This window comes from Diabrotica virgifera, chromosome 3 (assembly GCF_917563875.1).
Source record: "Diabrotica virgifera virgifera chromosome 3, PGI_DIABVI_V3a".
NCBI lineage: Eukaryota > Metazoa > Arthropoda > Insecta > Coleoptera > Chrysomelidae > Diabrotica > Diabrotica virgifera.
This window is the reverse complement of record NC_065445.1, coordinates 122,494,647-122,516,819: the sequence shown is the minus strand read 5'-3', so window position 1 is coordinate 122,516,819 and position 22,173 is coordinate 122,494,647. Positions and strand designations below refer to the sequence as shown.

The window sequence follows — 22,173 nt, the reverse complement described above, 5'->3', positions numbered from 1 at the left end:
TGCTAGCTTCATTTTGTTTTTCCGTAAGACAAAAATTGGTTAAGATATGGCTGCTCAAAATTTGCATACACTCGTGATTAAAGACCCGTTCAAGCTTTTTCAACTATAACCCTTTCAAAAATAAGCACTTTAAACCGGTGAGACTGACCGAACATATAAAAAATAGATAAGTAAGTAAATTGTTTGTGAAGCGGTAGCAATTAATTTCATTTGGGGAGCTAAACACGGGGAGATTTTCATGATTTTTTTACCAAAAAAAAAAGAGGGCTAACTTTATTTTGAGCGTAACTCGCTTATTTTTAAAGCTAGAAACTTTTATGAATAATTAAAATAAAGCTTTTTATAAACACTTTAAAAAGTTTGAATGGGTTTTTCCCGAAACGTGCTTAATTTTTCGGTGATTTTACCTTGAAATATTCGATTTGTAATTAGACGAATAAGAACGTATTTTTCATGAGCTACATCTTTGTTTTTACTCGATTGATAGACTTTACTGATACACCATTTTTTCAGTTTTTTATAAGCTATACTTTTGCTATGGATATTTTTTTCGATCAAATATTTACTTTTTGAGTTATTTGCGAAAAACCGTCTGAAAACGTAGTTTTTTTTTTGTCGAAAAATAAACATTTTCAATCGCAAATAACTCGCAAAGTATTGACTTACATAAAAAACTCTATAGAACTCTATAGATCGTATCCAATAGGATACGATCCTATTCATAACACCCCAACTCGCATACATATTAAGAAAAATAAATATATAGAAAAGTATATTTAGAAATTGAATTAAATCACTACTATACATTTTATATACATTATATATGCTTAAAATCAGTCAATTTATCGATTTCCGGTCTTATCTTGAACGTACGTTTTTTCACCCCCGAGAAGGGGTGACTGTCACCTCCCAAGTAAAAGCAACCAACGGCACATTTTCAACTTTGAAGTGGAGGGTAAGTCGAACCTAAATCCAAATTTTCATGCAATTCGGAGTTGCCCCTGAAAATTACACGGTATCGCCGTATTTCCCGTTCATTTACTGGGCTACATGAGCTTAGTTCGAGATTGGTTCTTAACTTACTAAAATATAGTGGACATGCAAGAATAGTGAAGAAACTGCTACACGAGTGTCAAGCTCAGTACCTACATCAACGTTCATCTAAATTTGCTGCACCAGATGAAACTAGATTCGACGATATTGGCCATATTATAAAAAGAGACGATAATAGCACAAGAAAAAAATGTAGGATGTACAAAAGTAATACTTACCATTGTTTATATAGGGCGATAGTTGGTCAGCCCAATAGGTAAATATGTTTGATTCAAATTGAGATGTCCCTACAAAACGTCAAAATGCATAGACACCAAGTTGGATACGATCCTATTCATAACACCCCAACTCGCATACATATTAAGAAAAATAAATATATAGAAAAGTATATTTAGAAATTGAATTAATGATGTCATGCTACTATACATTATATAGTATAGGGCTTTTCATTCACAGTCATTTGTTTCGAGCTTCTGTCATGTGTCACTAAATATTAATATATATCTACGTCATACGTTATTGGTATATCCAATGATACAAACCAAAGACGTATGACGTAGATATATTAATATTATGTGACACATATGACAGAAGCTCGAAACAAATGACAATCGATGAAAAGCCCTATAATAGCATGACATCATTAATTCAATTTCTAAATGTATTCTTCCATATAATATATTTATTTTTCTTAATATGTATGCGAGTTGGGGTGTTATGAATAGGATCGTATCCAACTTGGTGTCTATGCCTATGCATTTTGACGACGCGACCCTGACAGAAATTGTGGGGACATCTGGTGACTGTCTCAATTTTAATCAAACATATTTACCTATTGGGCTGACGAACTATCCCTATATAAACAATACTATTTATTTATGTACAAAATGAAGAGTGCATCTACAGCCCGAATATTGGAAAAATTCTCATCTTAAAATTTAATTTACAATTAAGATACATGTTCCTTTATTAAAAAATTATACCCGTATTCAGCCAAAGCTGCATATACGCACCCATCTGTTTTTCCTTTCATGAGAGAAAAAATTCTTTTTAGTTATAAATTAGTTTTAATTTAAGTGTTTTTAATCCAATCAAATAAATAAATAATTGTGAAACTTCTCTTTGTTTATTGTCTCGGCCGTTAATGGGTTAAGAGAAAATAATATTAACTGGTGGGAATTGGAATGCATCCCTATATGCGGGAATTAAGGTAAATAAAAAATACTATATATTCGAATACTTTAATACGTACATTAATTTAGATCGCACATACATTGTAAAAATACAAAATAATGATTAAATAAATGGATGATGGTCTAATAATTATTATAATATATTCATATAAAAATTGATAAGGGGTATAAAAAAATTATACAAGTAAATATGAACAATAGAGTTCAAATATCAGAGGACCATGAAGCATTTGCACTATTGATGTGAGTTAATAGTAAAATCAAGGTAGAAAGTATCGGCATGTCTCACAAAAAGCAAAACGAAAAACAAAATATGGACAAACAAAACCAAATGGATAGTCATCAGCCATAACAAAAATCTATACTTTGTTTCACGTTAAGAATAGAACGTTACGCTTATGGAGATCAGTGTTGCCAAACCTCTCGCGCACGGGTGGATACTCGACTGCCGATATACGATTCATTCTAGTCAGTACAGCGTGGCATCCGCGCGCTTCTATCGTTCGTAAGAAATACATGGGGCTATCTATCTGCGCAATGTTCTATTCTTAACGTGAAACGCTCTATAGCTGACATCAGGATAGATGGAGAAATATTGGAGAGAGCATAATTATGTAAATATTTGGGCTGTAGGTTGAATGAAAAATGGTACGTATCTCAGAAAATAAAATAGAGGAGCAACACAACACCATTTAAGTAGATGCAAAATATATTAACCAACAGAACGTTGAATAAGAACATTGAATTCTCGTGTTTCTCATGTTTATTATGTTTTATGTCTTCAGCATTATATTCTATGGAATGAAAGCATGTATTCTCATGAGTACTGCAAGCATGAAAATAGAAGAAAAACATAGTCCTGGAAGAGAAAAACCGTTCTGTGTCAAGGACCTCAGCCAGTGGTCTGGAATCAGCACCAAGACACTATTTATGTCCGCTGCGCACAAAGTAAAGATACTGTAACTATTCGTCAATGCTCTAGGACAGAATAAGGCACTTAAATAAGAAAAATGAGCAAATTGAGAGCCATAGTTAAAAAAATAAAAATGACATACTTATATTAAAAAAACTGCACAGGCAGCAAAACAAAATAATAAAAATTATGTTAGTGCCAAAATATAGGCCGTAGATACACTCACCGGCAAAATTAATCACCAGCTTGTATTTCTTTCAATTTGCAGAAATTGTCAATCTTGTAGCACATTTTATGAAACATATGGTGAAAACTACCTTTGAAGAAAAGAAAACAATAAAATTATTGAAAAAGAGTCGTTTGGATGCTTAGCAATAATCCATTGATTAAAAAATTTTGAAGAAAATTCAAACAAACATAATATTTTTGAAAATAATAGTCTAATTAAAAAAATTGTGAGTATTAATCATGGTTGTTGCCGCCTCTGGCTCTTACGAGTTCTTGGAGCCGGTTTGGCAATCCATTCATGATATCCTGGATATCAGAGTGGGGGATATTGTGTCAATCCTCTACCGCAACCGTCTTGAGCTCTCTGTAGGATGTAGTGGCTCAAATACTTCTTCTTTTTGTATAGACATGACTGTCTGTTTTTTCAAAGTGCTTCTAGTAAGTTGTCGTTCCATCGTAATCACGGTCTTCCTACTGATCTTCTTCCTATTGGGGAACCGTCTCTCGCCGTCCTTACTACTCTATTTGTTGGCATTCGGTTTATGTACTTTATGTGGTCATTCCATTCTATTCTTCTGTTTCTTACTCAGTAATTAATGTTGTCCACCTTGCATCTCCGTCGTATATCTGTACTTCTAGCCCTGTCCCATACTCTTACCATCGATTTTTCGGAGGGTTTTCGTCTCCGCTGTTTCGAGTAACCTTTTTGTCCTCTCTGTGTCGAGTCGTGTTTCTGCCGCGTATGTCATTATTGTTATGATGACTGTTTTGTAAATTCTGCCTTTCATTTCCTTTCCGACATTTGTATTTCTCCATATTGTGTCATTCAGGCAACCTGCAGCTCTGTTTGCTCAATTCACTTGATCTTCTACTTATGTTTCGAGCCTTCCGTAGCTAGATAGTGTGATGCCTAGATATTTAAACTCCATCACTTGTTCTATTATCTGAACCTCCAGCTCCAATTTACATATATTTGCTGTTATAACTATGCATTTTATCTTTTTTTGGGAAGATTAACATGTTAAATTTTCTGGCGGTTTTATTAAATTGGTGCAGCATACGTTGTAAATCGGCTTCACTTGAGAGATTAGTATTCTTGTTCTCATGATCATTTTTCAGTGCGTCACAGTTTTTAGATTTCTCTCTAATGCATTAAGTTAGATGAGACGGAAAAAACGGTAGCTCCGTGATTAAACATAAAAATAATGCAGCATTACAATGGTTATATACATAAGATGTCTATTCCTAACCTACGTTTGATTCGTTGATATTTAGAATGCGCGTTTTTTCTAGCCAATCAAATACTCGTATTACGAACATTTGACGAAAACTTCGTCCATTTTGGCCATTTTTTAGAAGTGTCAAAGAGTCAAGTGACGGTTATTATTCAGGTCAGTATTTTGTGTACCTGTCATTTTGAAATTCGAATTCGACTTCCCTTGTGTTTCACAACGTTTTTGTGCATTATTTTGTGTTTTGGTTTAGAATTTAGTTCGTTAAAAGTTAGTCATTGGCGTGAGGAGACTAGAGACATTCGAGATGTACCGAAGAGTGCTAAAAATCTCATGAGTAGATAGAATAGCCAACGTGGAGGTAATGAGACTTACGCATAGGGAACGAGAAGAACTAACAAATAAGAAGAAAACTGAGATATATGGGACATGTGATGCGAGATGTATATCTAATACTCCAGGTCATTATACAAAAAAAAAGATCCATAGTAAGGAGACGTAACTCATGGCTGAAGAACCTTAGGAACTGGTTTGGATGTAATAACAATGAATTATTTAGAGCCGCGGTTTCAGAAATAAAGATCTCTCTGATGATTGCCAACTTTTGAAGCGGAGACAGCACCTAGAGAAGAAGATAATAACACAGTTTATGGATAGTTTTGTGTCATTTTTTAATGTTTCCATATTTATAAATTTAATTAACAATATTGTTTACTTTTTAATTTTATTGCCCTTTATAAAAAATACCTACATGTTAACATATTGTGTAAAAATCAAATCTACTAAATTACTAATTAGTTTAATTCCACAAGCTTTTCACCTATGGCGAAGTACGATTCTGGCATCTGTCAGATTCGTCAATAATTACATGAAATAAGTCTCGACACACCCAATACAGTATGTGACATCATAATTAATGACGCACTGAAAAATGATCATGAGAACAAGAATATTGCGTCGTCTGCATAGCAGATTATTTTAAGTTGTTTTTCTCCCATTTGGTATCCTTTTTTAGTTCTTACTTTTTTATTATTTCGTCCATGATCAGGTTGAACAATAAAGGACTCGAGGAATCCCCTTGTCTTATCCCATTGCCGGTTTCAATTGGGTCAGTTAGTTCATCTACTTTTACTTTTATTGTGTTGTTCTAGTAGATGTTTTCGATCGTTTTAATTATTCCTGGAGGTACCTCTCTTGAGTATAACAAATGGATAAAGTCCTTTAATTTGACCCTGTCAAAAGCTTTCTTAAGGTCCACGAAACATAAATATGCCGGTTTGTTGTATTCTAACGATTTCTTTTGAACTTGCTTCATCCTAGCGTCAGTGTATGACCTTCCCGACCTAAAACCTTGTTGTTCTTCTGCTAATGTAATAATTTCATTCTGTTTATTTGTTATCAGTTTGGTTGTTAATTTTAATGTTGTGTTTAATAAGTTAATTCCTCTGTAATTCTCCGGGTCCGATTTGTCTCCTTTTTTGAAGAGAGGTATTATAATGCTTGATCTCCATTCTTGTGGTATTCTGTTTTGTATATTATTTTTGTATTAGTTTTAATAGTTGTTTAGTCAGATCTTGTCCGTCGTACTTTATGAGTTCGTTCGATATTCTGTCCTCTCCTGAAGATTTTCTATTTTTTAGTTTTCTTAATGCTTCCTTTATCTCCCCTTCCTCGATGTTTATTTCTTCGTTTGTCGTAACTTCAGGTGTTGGTGATTCATTTTCGTTGGCTTTAGCAAATAGAGATCGGAAGTAGTCTGACCATGTTTCCTTCTGAATGTGTTTCGGTTTTATTAATTCATTGATCTCCTTTCTTTGTCTTCTGATCATTCTCCATACTTCTTTTTGTGTTCCGTAGAAGTCGTGCTCCATCTGTTTTGAGAAACTCTGCCAGTGTTCCCTTTTTATTTGTCTCACTAAAGTATTCGGCTGAAATATGGTACAGGATACTCTCAGACGATTTCGGGAGACAGGTTCATACACCCGCAGGCCAGGTCAAGGCTTCCATTGATGCACTACACATTCGAGATGACTACTTCATTGTCAGCAAAGTGTGAAAAATCGCTTTTGTACCGCTCCTCACGCTGGTACGCGTCTTTTTGAGGTGAGAAATGTTAGTGAGTAAACGTACCATTAGAAGACGACTGGCAGGAAGAAATTTGAGGGCTTTCCGTCCAGCTCCCGCCCCACAACACCGTAGAGCAAGACTTGGTATTGTGAGAGAATATGCTGACTAGACTGTGGCGGAATGGAAGAACTTACTGTTCTTAAATGAGAGCAGAATGGCCCCAAGAGGCCCAGATGGACGTCAGCGTGTCTACAGGCGTCAAAATGAATGGTTTGCTCCATGCACTATAACCAAAACAGTGGCTTACCGAGGAGGGTAAATAATGATTTGGGGAGGCATCTCTTTCAAAGCTCGTACTGATCTTGTTGTGTTCGATAGAGGTAGTGTGAATACTCAAAGATACGTGGAAGAAGTTCTTCCAGATCATGTCATACTTTTCGCACCGTTCATTGGTGAATTCTTTATATTAACACACGTTGCCATACCGCAAGATTCACCTGCGAGTACCTTAATAAGGTCGAGATCGAGATTCAAGTTTTACCATGGCTGGTACTCAGTCCCGATCTTAACCCAATTAAACATATTTAGGATAACCTCCAAAAACGGGTAGGAGCAAGAGTACCAGCCCAGAGGGCCATCCTTCAGAGAACTTAAGAAGACTGCGGTAGAGGAGTGGCACAATATCCCCCAATCGGATATAAAGGATATCATGAATGGATTTCCGCACCGGCTCCAAGAAGTCCTAAGGGCCAGAGGTGACAACACCCATTATTTATACTCATATTTTTTTAATTAAGCTATTATATTCAAAATTATGTTTGGTGTAATTTTCTTCAAAAGTTTTCAAACATTGAATTTTTGTTAAGTATCCCTTAATAAACGAATTTTTTTAATAATCTTATTGTTTTCTTTTCCTCAAAGGTAGGTAGTTTTCACCGGATCTTTCATAAAATGTGGTCCAAAATTGAAAATTTCTGCAAATTGAATGAAATACAAGGTGGGCGGTTAATTTTGCTGGTGAGTGTAGTATACTGTAAATGACAGTATCATAAAGATAGGGAAAATATATGTAGGTATAAATATGGAACTAGGTAGGTAACAGAATATAATATTTCACACCTAGCTATCATTAAAAACGAGAAACATAAATGCGACAATACAATATAATCACTATCCTTAATTTAACCTCAACACTATGAGACGAATACAATATACATACCGTTGCACGTCATTGGGTGGAATGCATAAAACGTAGTATCTGCTAATGCTTCAAGTATGTACTATATTTTTGAAGTTTTTACTACACTGACAAAGAATTTACTTTCCTCCGTAGCATATGCTACTATTTACCAGATACATAGAAGAATGTACTACGCTTTTGAAGTATTTGCTAGTTTAGTAGTATTTGCTACAGTTGAAGTTGGTGGATGACAGACTTCGATGTAGGTATTTTTTGTTGCAAAATGAATATATTTATGAATGCGCGTCGTAGAAAAATCTACAAACTAGGAAGAAGATACAATGACAATATTCATCGTAAAATATTTAGGTAATTATTATGAATCGTGCAGTTTTATTCATATATGTAGGTATATTATTATTATTAATATAACATCAAGTTACTTTCATAATTTTTGTTTTAGATTCAACAGAGAAAATGTACAATGGCTTGCTAATCATTTTCTTGACGATGATGATTCCGTCATCGGAACAAGAAACAAGAGATTGAGCCTTGTCACCCACTCGGAAAATGGAGATCTTTTTGAGAAGTTTAGGTTATTTTTTTAAATATTGTAAAATTTAAAAAATATAAATATTATCTTTTCATGAGATCCTGGATATCAGCAAGGAGTTGCTGTTGATTTAAATGTTAACCAAAGTACTGTATCCAGAACCTTGATCACTGTTTCAGAAGCAATTCACTCAAAGAGAAATACCTGGAAAACATTTCCTAATACTAACGAGTTAGGAGTGGCTATCAATAAGTGGGCAAATACCAATAAGAACATGCACATTGTTATAGGTGCTATTGATTGTACCCACGTTAAAATAACAAAGCCACGTATCCACGGTGAAGAATACGTGAATAGAACAGGAGTACCTATGTTCAATAAATGTACAAGCTACTTGTAACGCCAAAGAAATGTTTACCAGTGTCGATGCGAGTTGGCCAGGCTCCGTGCACTTTAGTCGAATTTGGACTGCACTAAATTCAGTAGTGCATCGAATTTAGAATTATGTATAATAATGTGCAAGGAGCAGCCTTGTTAGGTGATGAAGGATATGGTTTGCACCGTGGTTGTTAACACCTTTTAACCACACCTATTCAAGAAAATTATAATGTAATTCATATGAACGAACGTTGCGTCGTCGAGCGCTGTTTTGGTCAGTTAAAAAGGCGTTTTCCAATGCTACAGTATACTTTTCGCCTAAAACTGAAAACATTCCAAAACATATTGTAGGTGCATTTGTACTTCACAACATATCTAAACATCTGCAGGATCCATACCATGATTTTGATCCAGTTCAAATGGTAGTGCAAGATGCAAATCAACTGATACCTGAAGGTAATCAAGCACACAGTCGAAATCGAGACATACAACGTAGAAACGACGTTGCGGAGGCTATATTTCCTAATGCCAACTAATACATACACATATTATTACCATATATAGATACATAGTCTAATAAAAAATTCGTAATGAATACTTTGATTTTTGTTCTAATAATTAAAACCCAAAAAATGCCACTTAACCCTTACGAGCGAGTTGAATTATTTTTTTTTATTAGAAAAAGAAGTCGCATCCACCAAAAGGTTATTAGCGACGGAACAAAATATAAATAACAAAAGTAAACAACTACAGATTCTACAAAATGTTTATGGATCTTAGATAATTGACTATATTGTCATAGGAACAGTTTTGACCTAGAGCCTCTGGTAGAGCGTTTGGAATATTGTAGCGCTGTCTTTCTTGGTCATATTTACTACAACTTATTAAAAAGTGTTCGGCTGTTAATAGGACGTTACACTGATCACATATAGGTGGATTATTCTTTGTAAAAAGGTAAGAGTGCGTTAACCTGGTATGTCCTAGACGTAAACGCGCAACCACAATTTGTTCTCGTCACAGCTTAGAATTATTTTGAGACCACTCATTTCGCCACAAACACAACACTTTATTTTTAAAATAAGCTTTTAAGTCACTGGAAACACACTTTATCGGCTCCCAAAAATCACTTAAAATTGCCTCTCATGCAGTCCTGTCAGCTTCTTCATTTCCTGTTATTCCGACGTGTGAGGGAACCCATACAAATTGGACGCTTCTTCCATGTTCATGAGCTTGGGACAGCTTGTATTTTAGCAACTTTTCAAAAAGATGTTTCGGAAAAATGTGTTTTAATGAGTTTAGAGAGCTAAGGGAATCTGTAATGATCAGGGCTTTTGTGAGTGTAAGCTCGTTAAGAAGTTTCACAGCACGGTATATGGCGTAGTGTGCTACATGCTGGGGTTAAACGGAGAATATAATAATATCGTATGGCATTTTTGCCGGGGAGATCCTTTCGGATAGTTCCGGCGCCATTTACATCTTTAACCCTGTTTTAAGTAACTAGTGCCGATGTACACTAGCCCAGGGGGACCGACGGCTTTACGTGCTCTCCGAGGCACGGTGAGACAGCTCGTGTCATTATTGGAAATGAAAATGGTTTGTCTTTGGCAGGGCTCGAACCCACGTCTACTGGCGTATGAGGCCAGCGTTTATGCCGTTACTCACGGCCGCTCCTAAACGGAGAAGATTGTTTTCTGAAGAAATGATTGCTATTGCTACAACACCGCTTGCACGACTTGCATCTGTACGGTCTTTGCGGAAACAAGTGAAATGTTTTGAATTGAACAACTGATTGGTCTTTAAGTTTGTCTCCTGTAGACAAATAATATCTGGAGAATATTCAGATAAAAGAAGCTGTAGCATAGGGAGACGATGGAAAAATCCATCAATGTTCCATTGAAGTATCGAGTTGAATGTTGTTAACAGATTCGGAGTTAGATGATACTGAACAATTGTCTACAGAAGAGTCACTGTCTAAGTCAGAACTCTCTTTCCCTAAATGAATGTGTAGTTTCTTTTGAAGTTTTGTAAACTAGGTTTTTGTAGATCTATCATTTGCATATTGATAGCTGCTTTGTAACAGATCGAGTAAACCAGCCATCTCAGTTGTAAATTCTTTAACGACGCTAATAGTGTCGGGGGAGCCTTGCACATTATCAATCAGTAAGGATAATTGGTTGTAATTTAAAACGAATGGTGGGGTATGATTATCAATAAAATTTTCAAGTGTTTCCCGTGTAGATGGGACTTTAGATGAGCGCGGTTTTTTTGGTTTAGAGGATTTGGGTTTTGCAAACAGATTTTGTGATGAAATTTCTGAGTCTGAAAGAGGCGTATCGATCTCACCAATACTGCGTTTTATGGAAGAACTTGTTTTCGCAAGTGCTATTAGAGTATTCACTTAGATGCTGTGGCTTTATTATATTTGGAAGTTCTGGAGCAGACTCATTGGTAGTGGCAGAAGTCGAGCTTGAAGTTTTGTTTGTAAGATTGGTTGAATAGGTTGTTTCAGAAAATTGTGGTGATGTATCAGTTTTATTAGAGTTTTCTGCAGTTGTATCTAATGGAAGAGGTGCTGATAGATTGGAGGATATTGCTTCCGAAGTTTGTGAAAACGGTATTGCCGCTGAATGAGGTTGATTGAAAGTGTTGCTATGAGTAGGAGTATTAGTAATTTCTTGGTCATGGAGATTTTTAGGTGTAGGTGATATGCTCGGATTTGATAATGGATAACTTCATGACTGCTGAGTGTTTGGTACCTTGTGTAATATACTTGTTGGAGCTGTTTGATTTGGTACTTCATTGTTTGAATAAATATGAGTTGATTCCGTTACTGAACTGTTATTGCATTGGGATGATATATATGTCCTGTATTTTTGTAAATAAAGCAGGTAAGTGTACATTGTGACAAAAATATGCGGTAAGGTGTTTGGTCGAAATTTATTAGAATATAATCTGGAATTGATGATGTTATAAGGCTTACATAAACTTGCCTCCGAAAGCTCAATATGTGACTATATTCGGGAAGAGTCGAGCTAATTTTCAGAAATGTTATTGGGGAAATAAGCTTTAAACCGATATTTTGTAATTCTTCAACTAATACTTGATGAGGAATTGACGGGCAGACACCAGACAAGACTAGTCTTTCTGCTGGAGAGACAAGTCTTCGTGCTGTTATAACTTCGTCGAGTACTTCTATAGAGCCATGTTGTGTCATGAAATTATCTACTACGGTTTTGTTTGCCAAATACATGCAGATTCTATTATGAGATAATCTAGATGAAAAAATAATATTTTTTGGGTTGATGATTGTGCCCAACGGAATTAAATAATCATGGAGTTTAGCATTATCGATACAACTAAATACAATTGCTTGGGTCTTACTCGGAAAATAATGTGAAGCGGCTGATGCATAACTGTTTGTGGTATTCGAAAGTTGATTTACTGGACTGGTTAGATCGGAAGGTGTGTTTACATTGTGTGAAGTCATTTTAAGCTGCGGTGGCGAAAGCGTCACTCCGACTCTGGTAAGTGACAGACCAACCGCATGCTAGCTAACCTCACAAAATGATTGTATGGTGGTGAATATTTCTTATTTGACGTTTTCTTTTCACAATAATAAAATAATAATTACGTATAGATGACTTACGTAGTAGTATCTAGTAGATGAGCACTTTAATTTTAAAAAACTATTTAATAAAACCACTTGTTTTTATTAAAAATTAGGAGTACAATATCAGTATAACTTAACCATACCTTGCCAGGGCCGGTCTCCGAGTTGAATTATTGTTCAATAATATAATCAAAAAATACAACAAAATAACATGTTTATTTAGTACCTAAAACTTTGTAACAAAATGAAACTATAACTACTACGCTTAGTAGTAGATACTTCAGGTCAGTATTAGGTACTTATGTTGTGTAGTATGTTCTTTTCAGCAAAAGCACATACTTTTATGTAAAATAAAATGCTATAAAGTAGATACTATTTGTTGAAGCAACAGCATCTACTCCATTTTATGCATTCCACGATTCCACCCATTATCTACGTCAGAGATTCAAGTTGACATTGTTGCCCAATTACAAAAAATTCTTGAATTCATTTTAAATCAAATATATCACATAATCATTGCGAAGTGGATTATATAACAAAGTGAACAAAGCAAATTAATATTCAATGTAAATAAATCAAACTATTAGAAACAGAAAACAAGAATTAAGTTATAATCTTACGTTAAAGTAAATAATAAAATCAATAAATATAATAAAACAAATACGTATAGTAAAGAATAAAAACAAATCCGAAGTGTCAATATCGCAACTGTCAAATAAATGTTAACAAATTATGCCAAAATGTCACCTTTGTTTGATCGCAGTTAGAGTATCCGAACAAGTGTGCTTTATAAAAAGGCTTTATATTCCACTTATACAAATTAAATGAAACAAGTTAGAATATGTTCCTTTAAATTTACATTAATAGAAATCTTCCAATATTATTTCCATGCGTATATAATAAAATATGTCTAGTGACTGTAATTCCAGTGTACTCAGCTAAACGATTCTAAAAAGGAACACACCTACGACTTAAATAGTTCGTGTTGGTATCAAGTGAGGCCACGTGCTATGACGCGGATGACATGCAACAGTACCTATATTGTACGGACTGTAATTCGACAAAAAGTGGTTAGGTTAATTTAAAAACGGAGGGATAAAATATGAAAAAATTATAAATCGAAAAGTTTAAAAATTAAAACATAACAATCGATGCTTTTAGGGTGCACTAAACATCACGAAGAATATTGAATTATCAGACAATCTAACTTGCATAAATTACACTGATATCAGGCATATGAATATACATAAGTTGCTTAAATTACACTACTATCAGGCATATGAGTAATTTTATGTCTTCTCAAAGTATGAGGTGCACAGAACTTTTTTAAACATATATCACACTGAAATGGTTTTTCTCCAGTATGTGTCCTGATGTGCTGTATAAGATTACCTTTGAGTGTGAACCTTTTCTTGCAAAATTGACAACTAAAATCTTTTTCTCCATTGTGTAATTTCATATGATAGTACAAGTGAGATGCCTGAGTAAAGTTTTTACCACATTCTTTGCAAGAAAAAGGTTTCTCTCCTGTATGGCTCCTCATATGAGTCTCATAAGTGCTCTTTTTGTCGAACTGCTTTTGACACAGTTCACACATGCGTATTTTGACACCTCTAGGCCAACGTCTCTTGTTCACGGGACTAAATGGAAGTTCCCCGTGGTTTTGTCTTATGTGCTCGAATAAATTTATTCTAGTAGGAAACAGCTGTCCACATGTATTACACAAAATTCCGGGTTCCTCAGAATGACCCAGCATGTGAGCTTTACATGCAATTTCTTGTTGAAACATTTTCCCGCACACAGTACACAAAAAAGATTTTTCTTTTGAGTGAGTTCTGGTGTGGGCGGTAAGGTGGCTCTTTATAGCAAATTTTTTATCACATTGGGTACACTCGAACGGTTTTTCACTGCTATGTTTAAGTTTAATATGAGTATTCAAATGTCCTCGTTGTGAAAAATTTGCACCACAGTTAGTACACAAAAACGGCCGTTCTCCAGAATGGCATCGCATATGTAACTTCAAAACATTTCTCTTGGAAAAACTCTTACGACAAATTTTACAAAGGTATGGAGGCCCTCCATGCATCTTTTGGTGCACTCCCAAAGTGTGTTTGGTAAAAAACTTTTTACCGCACTCTCCACAAGAGAACTTTGGGATTTCGTTAGATTTGTGTCTTAAATTATGCAATGTTAAGCTTGTTTTATAACCAAACTTTATACCACATGTCTCACATTCATAAGGTTTGGATTTTGTGTGAGAATTTATATGGTCCTTTAATTCATAGGTAAAAAACTTTTTTGAACAATGTGGACAGGATTGTTTTGTTCTTCTTTGTCTTTCTTCTCGTTTTCTATGAAAAATATACTCAGATTTTGTTTCAAATTTTAGGCCACAAAACGAACAAGAATACTCCGTCCCTGATTGTAAAACATGCTCCTCATCTTTCACACAAGTATCTAATTTATCATCTTCTGGTAAATCGGGCACATCCAATTGTAACAAATCAGGGTGTTCAAATTCCGATTTACTTTCTGGCTTTCCGATACTGTTTAAATTTATTTGTCCTAATGCTATTTGTAATATAACATGAGATGCTTGTATTTGTTGTTTGAAGGTATGAACTTTTGTGACCAAATCACCACATACTTGGCAGACTCTTTGGGGCATCCCATCTGTCTTATCTACCTAAAAAAAAAATTGTTAACATTCAATAGATTGAAAAAAAAACTGAAAAACTATACCAATAGATGGACAATTCGACCTTTTTCCAATTATTTTATCTTTATTATTATAACTTTAACTCTGCAGCGAACTGGACATTTTAATCCAACACCCTGGCTGATAAAAAGAAGAAATCTCCAGAATGTTCCCTTGTCCCCAAAAAGTTATCAGAAATCAGACTGACAATAATTTTTATAACTTTAAATCTCTAGTCTATTTATCATAGCTATGATATATAGAGACCTCAGAGATGGTAACTAGGAGAAGGGAGTGCTGTAGAGGACGAAAACTACGAAGTGATAATGGGAAAAAGCCGAAGAAGAAGAATAAATCTCTAACCGACTGGACATTTCAATCCGACACCCTGGGCGGGTAAAAGGATATTAGAGAAGAAGAAATTTTCAGCCGACTGTCCCCTCGTCCTCAAAAAGTGATCAGAAAAATCAAACTGATAACACCATCATAAACAAAATGTGAAAAATTCAAATTTAAAATTTTCTTAAATCTGAAAAATGTCAGGGGGCGGATTTTCTTTCAGTTCATAATCCAGTTGAAAAAAAGTTTTGAAAGGAAAGCCCCAAAACAATGTGAGATCCAGAGATTAAAAGATAACAACACAAGAGAAGAAGTCAAAGAACTTGATAACAAAAAAAAACAGTTAAGTATATTAATGTAATTATAGATTAAGTTCATACCAAACCCTTCTTTCCATGAGTCATTAATTTTGACGTCATATAAGATTTTAAGAATGTCGCGAATCATTGCATCACATTTTAGTTAAATCTGAGAGTTGTCAGAATATTTATATTATAAATATTAATATTTATACAAATATTTGACAGAATATTCATATTTAAAATATTTTAATGAAAAAATAAATAAATATAAAATAAAATTTCACTTTACAATGTCCGAATATAACAATGACATAAAATATTTTTCCACCTACCTCTACCAAAAGTATACTTTTCCGGACCTGATTGTAGGGAGCAAAGTTGTACTTTTCCTCCCTAGGGAGGAAAATATTTTTTCCGCAAATCGCCAGGAAATTTTGACATTCCTGTCAAAATTTCTTGAAGAAAAAGTCAGGACTTCCTTACTGTAAGGAAATGATATTTCCGTACAGTTGTTAGTGTTCTACATAAATGATAGAAAACACATTGCTATTAAAACCTTGTAAATTACCTTAATCATTAAATTTTCTTTATCTGGAGCTTCCTGGATAAATTTTTCAATTTCTTCCTTCGTTAAAATCTTAGATTTCTTTGCCCTATAACCTTGAGCTTGCCGTTTCAATAAAGAACGAAGTTTTGAGTATGTAGATATATCTACATTGTGTTTAAGTGCAAGGGTTGACTTCAGCATTGAATAATTGGCCCATAATGTTGAAGATTTCATCTTTAAACAAAGGTCTAGGAAGTATGCCATTACAACATTTTCTGAGAAAGAACTCGTATTTTTACTCATGCGATAATCCATAAAACGTCTGTATGCATTTTCGTACTTTTCTCTTGATTTCTTTGGCAATAATTCTAATGAAGCAGTATTCACTGCCTCAACCAGCTCTGGAGGGGTCCCAGGAATGGAAATTTCATCATCACTTATCATTTTATTTTCGAGAACACCAGCAATTAAATTTATAAGCGTCAAGTTTGACAATTCAACCTCAATACGTTTCCATAGTAACCCAAGTAATTTTATTAGGAATTTCAAAGCACCATTTATTTGGGAATAAAATTATCGCGTTTTTTTTAGATCAATCAATATCTGTCGAATTTTAAACGATTTGCGGAAAAATAGTATGTTTACCTCGTAGGAAAAGCCACATTCCTGGACTCTGTGTTGCTAAGTCTCGGCTTGCGCCTCGACTTAGCAATCTTCACAGTCGTCCAGGAATGTTAAGCTTTTCCTACCCGGTAAACAATGTACTATTCCTAAAATATTTTTCCTCCCTAGGGAGGAAAAGTAAAAGTGACGTCATGGTATTTCATTCATGAAATATAACTTATTGACGCCCTGTACAATATCTATTTTCTATTACGTAAGTATCTATACATTTTAACGTTTATTTATAAAACATAAACATTAAATTATATAATTAAAACATAAATTGTTATTTTAATTTAACAATGTTTACATTAATAATTTTACTTATATTTGACAGCTGACATTGTACCTACTTGTTAGTTTTAGTTTTAATAAATTTTGTTGGTTAGTTACATAAATAAATTAAGTAAAAATGAAAAATGACTTGTTATTAATTTGAGGAAGGTGGAAAAACCATATGTATAACCTGGGACTAAAGTGCCTTTTCCTCCCTTGAATTATTACTGCCCTCCGCTACGCGTCGGGCAGTAAACTTCATTCTCGGGAGGAAAAGTAGCACTTTCCTCCCTTGTTATACAAATAGCTATATATTTATGTCGTTGAAAAATACTAACCTAGAATTACAATTGACATTTTACCCATTGACATAGGGTATTTTAAGACTTTGCCGATTATGTCACAGCTGGGAGGCAATTAATAAGTGTATTCGCAGACAGTCAGGGACTAGTACACGACAAGTGGAGCATGCCATGACTAAAAGTCCCCGACAGGTTCTGCAAACGAACATATTTTATTTGTTTATATTTTTTGACATTGTGTTTCTTAATTTTTTTACCCCTTTAATAGTTTTTAAATATATTTTGCGAACATTTTGTTGTTGATTTTGTGTAGTTTTTAGTTGTAGAAGTACTTGAACGACTTTATTTAGTTTTAATAAGCAGTGAATAAATAAACATGAGTGAATATTTTCGAAAGTTGGCAGACAATACAGATGATGCTAGTAGGTACAGCAGTTAGTTATTTAGCATTTTATAGGACATTTTCTAGCTTTATTATTATATTTAACCATTGTTTTTGTCTCTCAGATCATAACTTACTTAGTTCAGTTGGTTTTATGCTTAAAATGTAGGACTGATGGTAACCGATAAAACTGAACTTTATCACGATTACTTCGCATTCACACTTCAAAACACAACAGAAATGAAGCACATTATCGATTCTTCCAGTAAAAATGTTAAATTGATCCTTGTACAAAACAAAAATACAAATAAACGCAACTAAAATTATCTAAAACACATTAAGAACTTATAGAATAACATTTGTTTGCTTCCCCGCTGTCAGATTGATTTAATTTTGACAGCATATTGGAATGGACTATTGTACTGTCATGATCGATGACTTTTGTGCCAAATTATCTTTATTCGCATCACTGATTAGTTATCTATTTAGAGTAATGTAATCGCCAACTAATTATATGTACATCTAAAATAAGTCGCTTTAAATTGCAAATACCCGTCAACGATTACATAATTTTTTAAGTTCTATATATATATAATAATTACAGAGGTATGTTTTTCTGTCACTTCCAAGTTAATGCGTTAGAAAGAATTCGATAATCTATGACGCACTGTAAGAAGAGTTTGGTATAAACTATAGTGATATTGGAATAAAATAGAAAAACATCTGTAATTTACTAGCACACAATTTGTTAAAAGAAGAAAAAATGCAAAGAAACATATTTCCGTAACAGAAGAAATAATGGAAGATCGAAGTAAACAGAAAAAAAAACAAAAATGAAAGAAGGTACAAAGAAATGAACAGAATCACCAACAAAAATATACCAATATAATCCGTAGAACAGAAACATGACATTTTTAGAAGGAAAAGGAAACATCTCACAAACGGAAATTCAAGAATGTCCAGAAATAACTAGCCAGATCACATTCATCCCTAATCTATATTCAATATAATTTACAGACCAGTAAAATTAATAAAGTACAGTAGAGCCCAGATTATATCTGTGCTCCACAGGACCGGACGTGCCACAGATAATTGAAAATCATAGATAATCTGAATACTGATTTCTTATTTATACAGGGTGTTTCATTGGGAAACGGAAATACTTTAATGGTGAATAGAGGTCACCGAGCCGGTTCTAGATATAATACATTTTTTGCCCTACCGACTTTTATAACCGAGTTACAGGATGTTTTATCGATTTTGCCCATTTCTTTCCTAAGTCATAACTTTAGAACCACCCTGTATATTTTTTTTGATATTTGGTACACATATGTCTCATTCAAAACCCAAACGACCGACATACTAACCATAAGAAAAATCCAGGTCCGGATTAACAAAAAATTATAAAGTAGTTGTGACCTTAAAAAAACACCCTGTATATTGAAATTTTGAAAATCTGTTTGCATATTTGAAAAGAGCACAAAAAAGTAAGTTGAATGGTTCGCTTCCATTTTTCGGCCAGACAATTTTATGACTTTCATTTTGAAATTATATTGAATTTTTTAAGAACTTTGACATTAAAAAGCAGATATTATTAACTTTTAGTTATAAATTATTAAAGTTAATGAATAAATACTCATTTTAAAAATAATCAATACTTATTTACCACATTGGAACGACCCAATTACTAATGACAAGAAAAATCCAGGTCCGGATTAAGAAAAAATACGAAGTAATTGTGACCTTGAACCAACACCCTGTATATTGAAATTTTAAAAATTTGTCTGCGCGTTTTAAAAGAGCATGAAAAACTGTGATTAAAGGCTTGTTTTAATTTTTTCGCCGTTGATTTAATTACATAAATTTGAAATTATATTGAAATTTTAAAGAACTCTGAGATTAAAAACCAGGTATTGTTAACTTTTAATAATAATTTAATGTTAATGAATCAATACTTATTTTAAAAATACTTTAATACTAATTTACTACGCTGGCTTCATATATTCTCTGTTATATTCAACAATTTAACATAAATTAAAAATATCTGAACTATAACAGTTGCTCAAAATGTCCGCCATTTTGTTCGATGCATTTCCTTGCTCGTTTTAAAAGATTTCGAATCGATTTTCTAATTACATTGGGATTGTTCTTAATTTTTCTGGCAGCTTCTTGTGACCTTGACAGAATTAATCAATATTTATTTATTTATTTATTTATTTACGGGCGAACCCATTTTACAAATTAAGTACAATTTTAAAACAAGTACGATAATTTAAAAAAATACAATCAACATGTTAAAGGTTTAAAACAAAATAAAACATTTATAAGCTAAAAATTACAAGACAATTAAACATGAAAGTACACAGACATAATATAAATAATAAACATAAAAAGTAGGTAGCTACATCTGATAATACCTGTCGTCAAGTGATATTTGACAATACGGCCTTGAATCTGTTTAAGCTGTAGGAAAAGTCGAGTTCTTGAAGTTGATTTGCAATTCTTTGGCTTCGAGATAAGAACGAATAATGAGCATAATTTGTTCTATGCATTGGTACAGAAAATGAAACCAATTGTCTTGTCTGGCGGTTGGGAACTGCGAAATCAATTTTGGCTAACATATCTGGGCAGTCGATTTGTGAGTTAACCAGCTTAAATAATAGAATTAAGTCGTGATGTAATCGACGGCTTTTTAATGTAGTAATATTTAGCATCTGTAAAATATCGTCATAATGCATATACTGGCCAAGTTTAAATGCAATATGTCTAAGGAATTTATGTTACACATTCTCAATTTTATCACTATACAACTGATAATAGGGAGACCACACCAAAGAGCAATATTCCAGATGAGGTCTAACCAACGAACAATATAGAATCTTTAATGGTTGGATGGATATAAAATCAGAAGTAACTCGTTTGATATATCCAAGAAGCCTCAAAGATTTGTTAATGATGGTTTTAAAGTGCTCATGAAAAGTTAGTGAGGTATCTAGCCATATTCCAAGATCTTTGATAACAGTTTGTGATGAAAGAACAGATGTATTAATACTGTAATCATATAGTAAAGGGTTATTAGTTCGATAAAAACGCATGACATGACACTTACTTGTATTCAGTTCCATACCATTATTGATGCACCAACTTTGAAGTTTAGTCAAGTCTTCTTGTAATTTTTCAGCATCTTCACGTGACCTTATTACAGAAAATACCTTTCAGCAAATAGGAGTACCACACCATGGTGAAAACTTTTAACTATATCATTAATAAACAGATTAAACAATAAAGGTCCCAAGTGGGATCCTTGTGGTACGCCAGAAGTTACAGAAATTTCATTGGATTTAATACTGTTAAAACGTACAATTTGTTTTCTATTGGAAATATAATCTGCAAACCATTTTAGTAACGATCCAGTGATACCAAAACTTTCAAGTTTGGTTAATAGGAGCTCATGATTAACTCTGTCAAATGCTTTTGATAAGTCTGTATAAATAGCATCAACTTGGTGACCTGCCTCCATTGCTTGTGTTATATAACTAATAAAATATAGAAGGTTGACTTCTGTAGATCTACCACTGCAAAATCCATATTGTTGAGACGCTATTTTGTGCCTAAATACTAATGATAGATGTTCTGTTAATATGGCTTCAAACAGTTTGGGAATGGTGCTTAATATAGATATAGGACGATAGTTCTTTATATCATGCTTATTACCGCTTTTATAAATTGGTGTTATATAACTCAATTTCCAGTAACTTGGGAATTGACCTGATGATAATGACTCATTGAATATATAATATAAGGGACGAGCTAATACAAAACTACAGTATTTCAATAAGATAGGAGGTACTGCATCAGGACCTGGACCTTTCCGTGGTTTCAGATTAGTTAGATGTTGATAGACTTCGGAGATGCTAACAGAATAATTAGAAACATTCTGATCACTATCAGTTACGAGTATTTGATGTTGAGTTATATTATCCTTACGATACACCGATAGAAAATGAGAAGCAAACAGATTGGCAGATTCAGACATAGAATTGGACCTAACATTATCAAGAAACATTTCAGAAGGTAGAGAATTATGGTCCTTTTTGGGATTTGCAAATTTTCAAAACAACCTACTGTCAGCCTGTATAGAACACTGGGCATCACTCACAAACTGATTATAGCATTGTTTAGAGAGTACTTTACACTGAGATCTAAGACACGAAAATTTGTTATAACTGTCTAAATTCAACAGTGTCTTGTGTTCTT

General features: G+C 33.7%; 2 protein-coding genes across 5 annotated transcripts in view; both read right to left on the bottom strand.

Moving 5' to 3' along the window:
* Positions 1-22,173, bottom strand: part of LOC126882069 (uncharacterized) — a 550,590-nt gene that overhangs the window by 329,368 nt on the left and 199,049 nt on the right. The window lies entirely within an intron of this gene.
* The window catches only part of LOC126882070 (gastrula zinc finger protein XlCGF57.1-like), a 29,878-nt gene continuing 9,985 nt past the window's right edge, over positions 2,281-22,173 (bottom strand). The window contains exon 2 of the mRNA XM_050646896.1: positions 2,281-15,093. Coding sequence (XP_050502853.1) covers positions 13,663-15,093 — 1,431 coding nt within the window. The 3' untranslated portion in view covers positions 2,281-13,662. The remainder of the gene's footprint in view (positions 15,094-22,173) is intronic.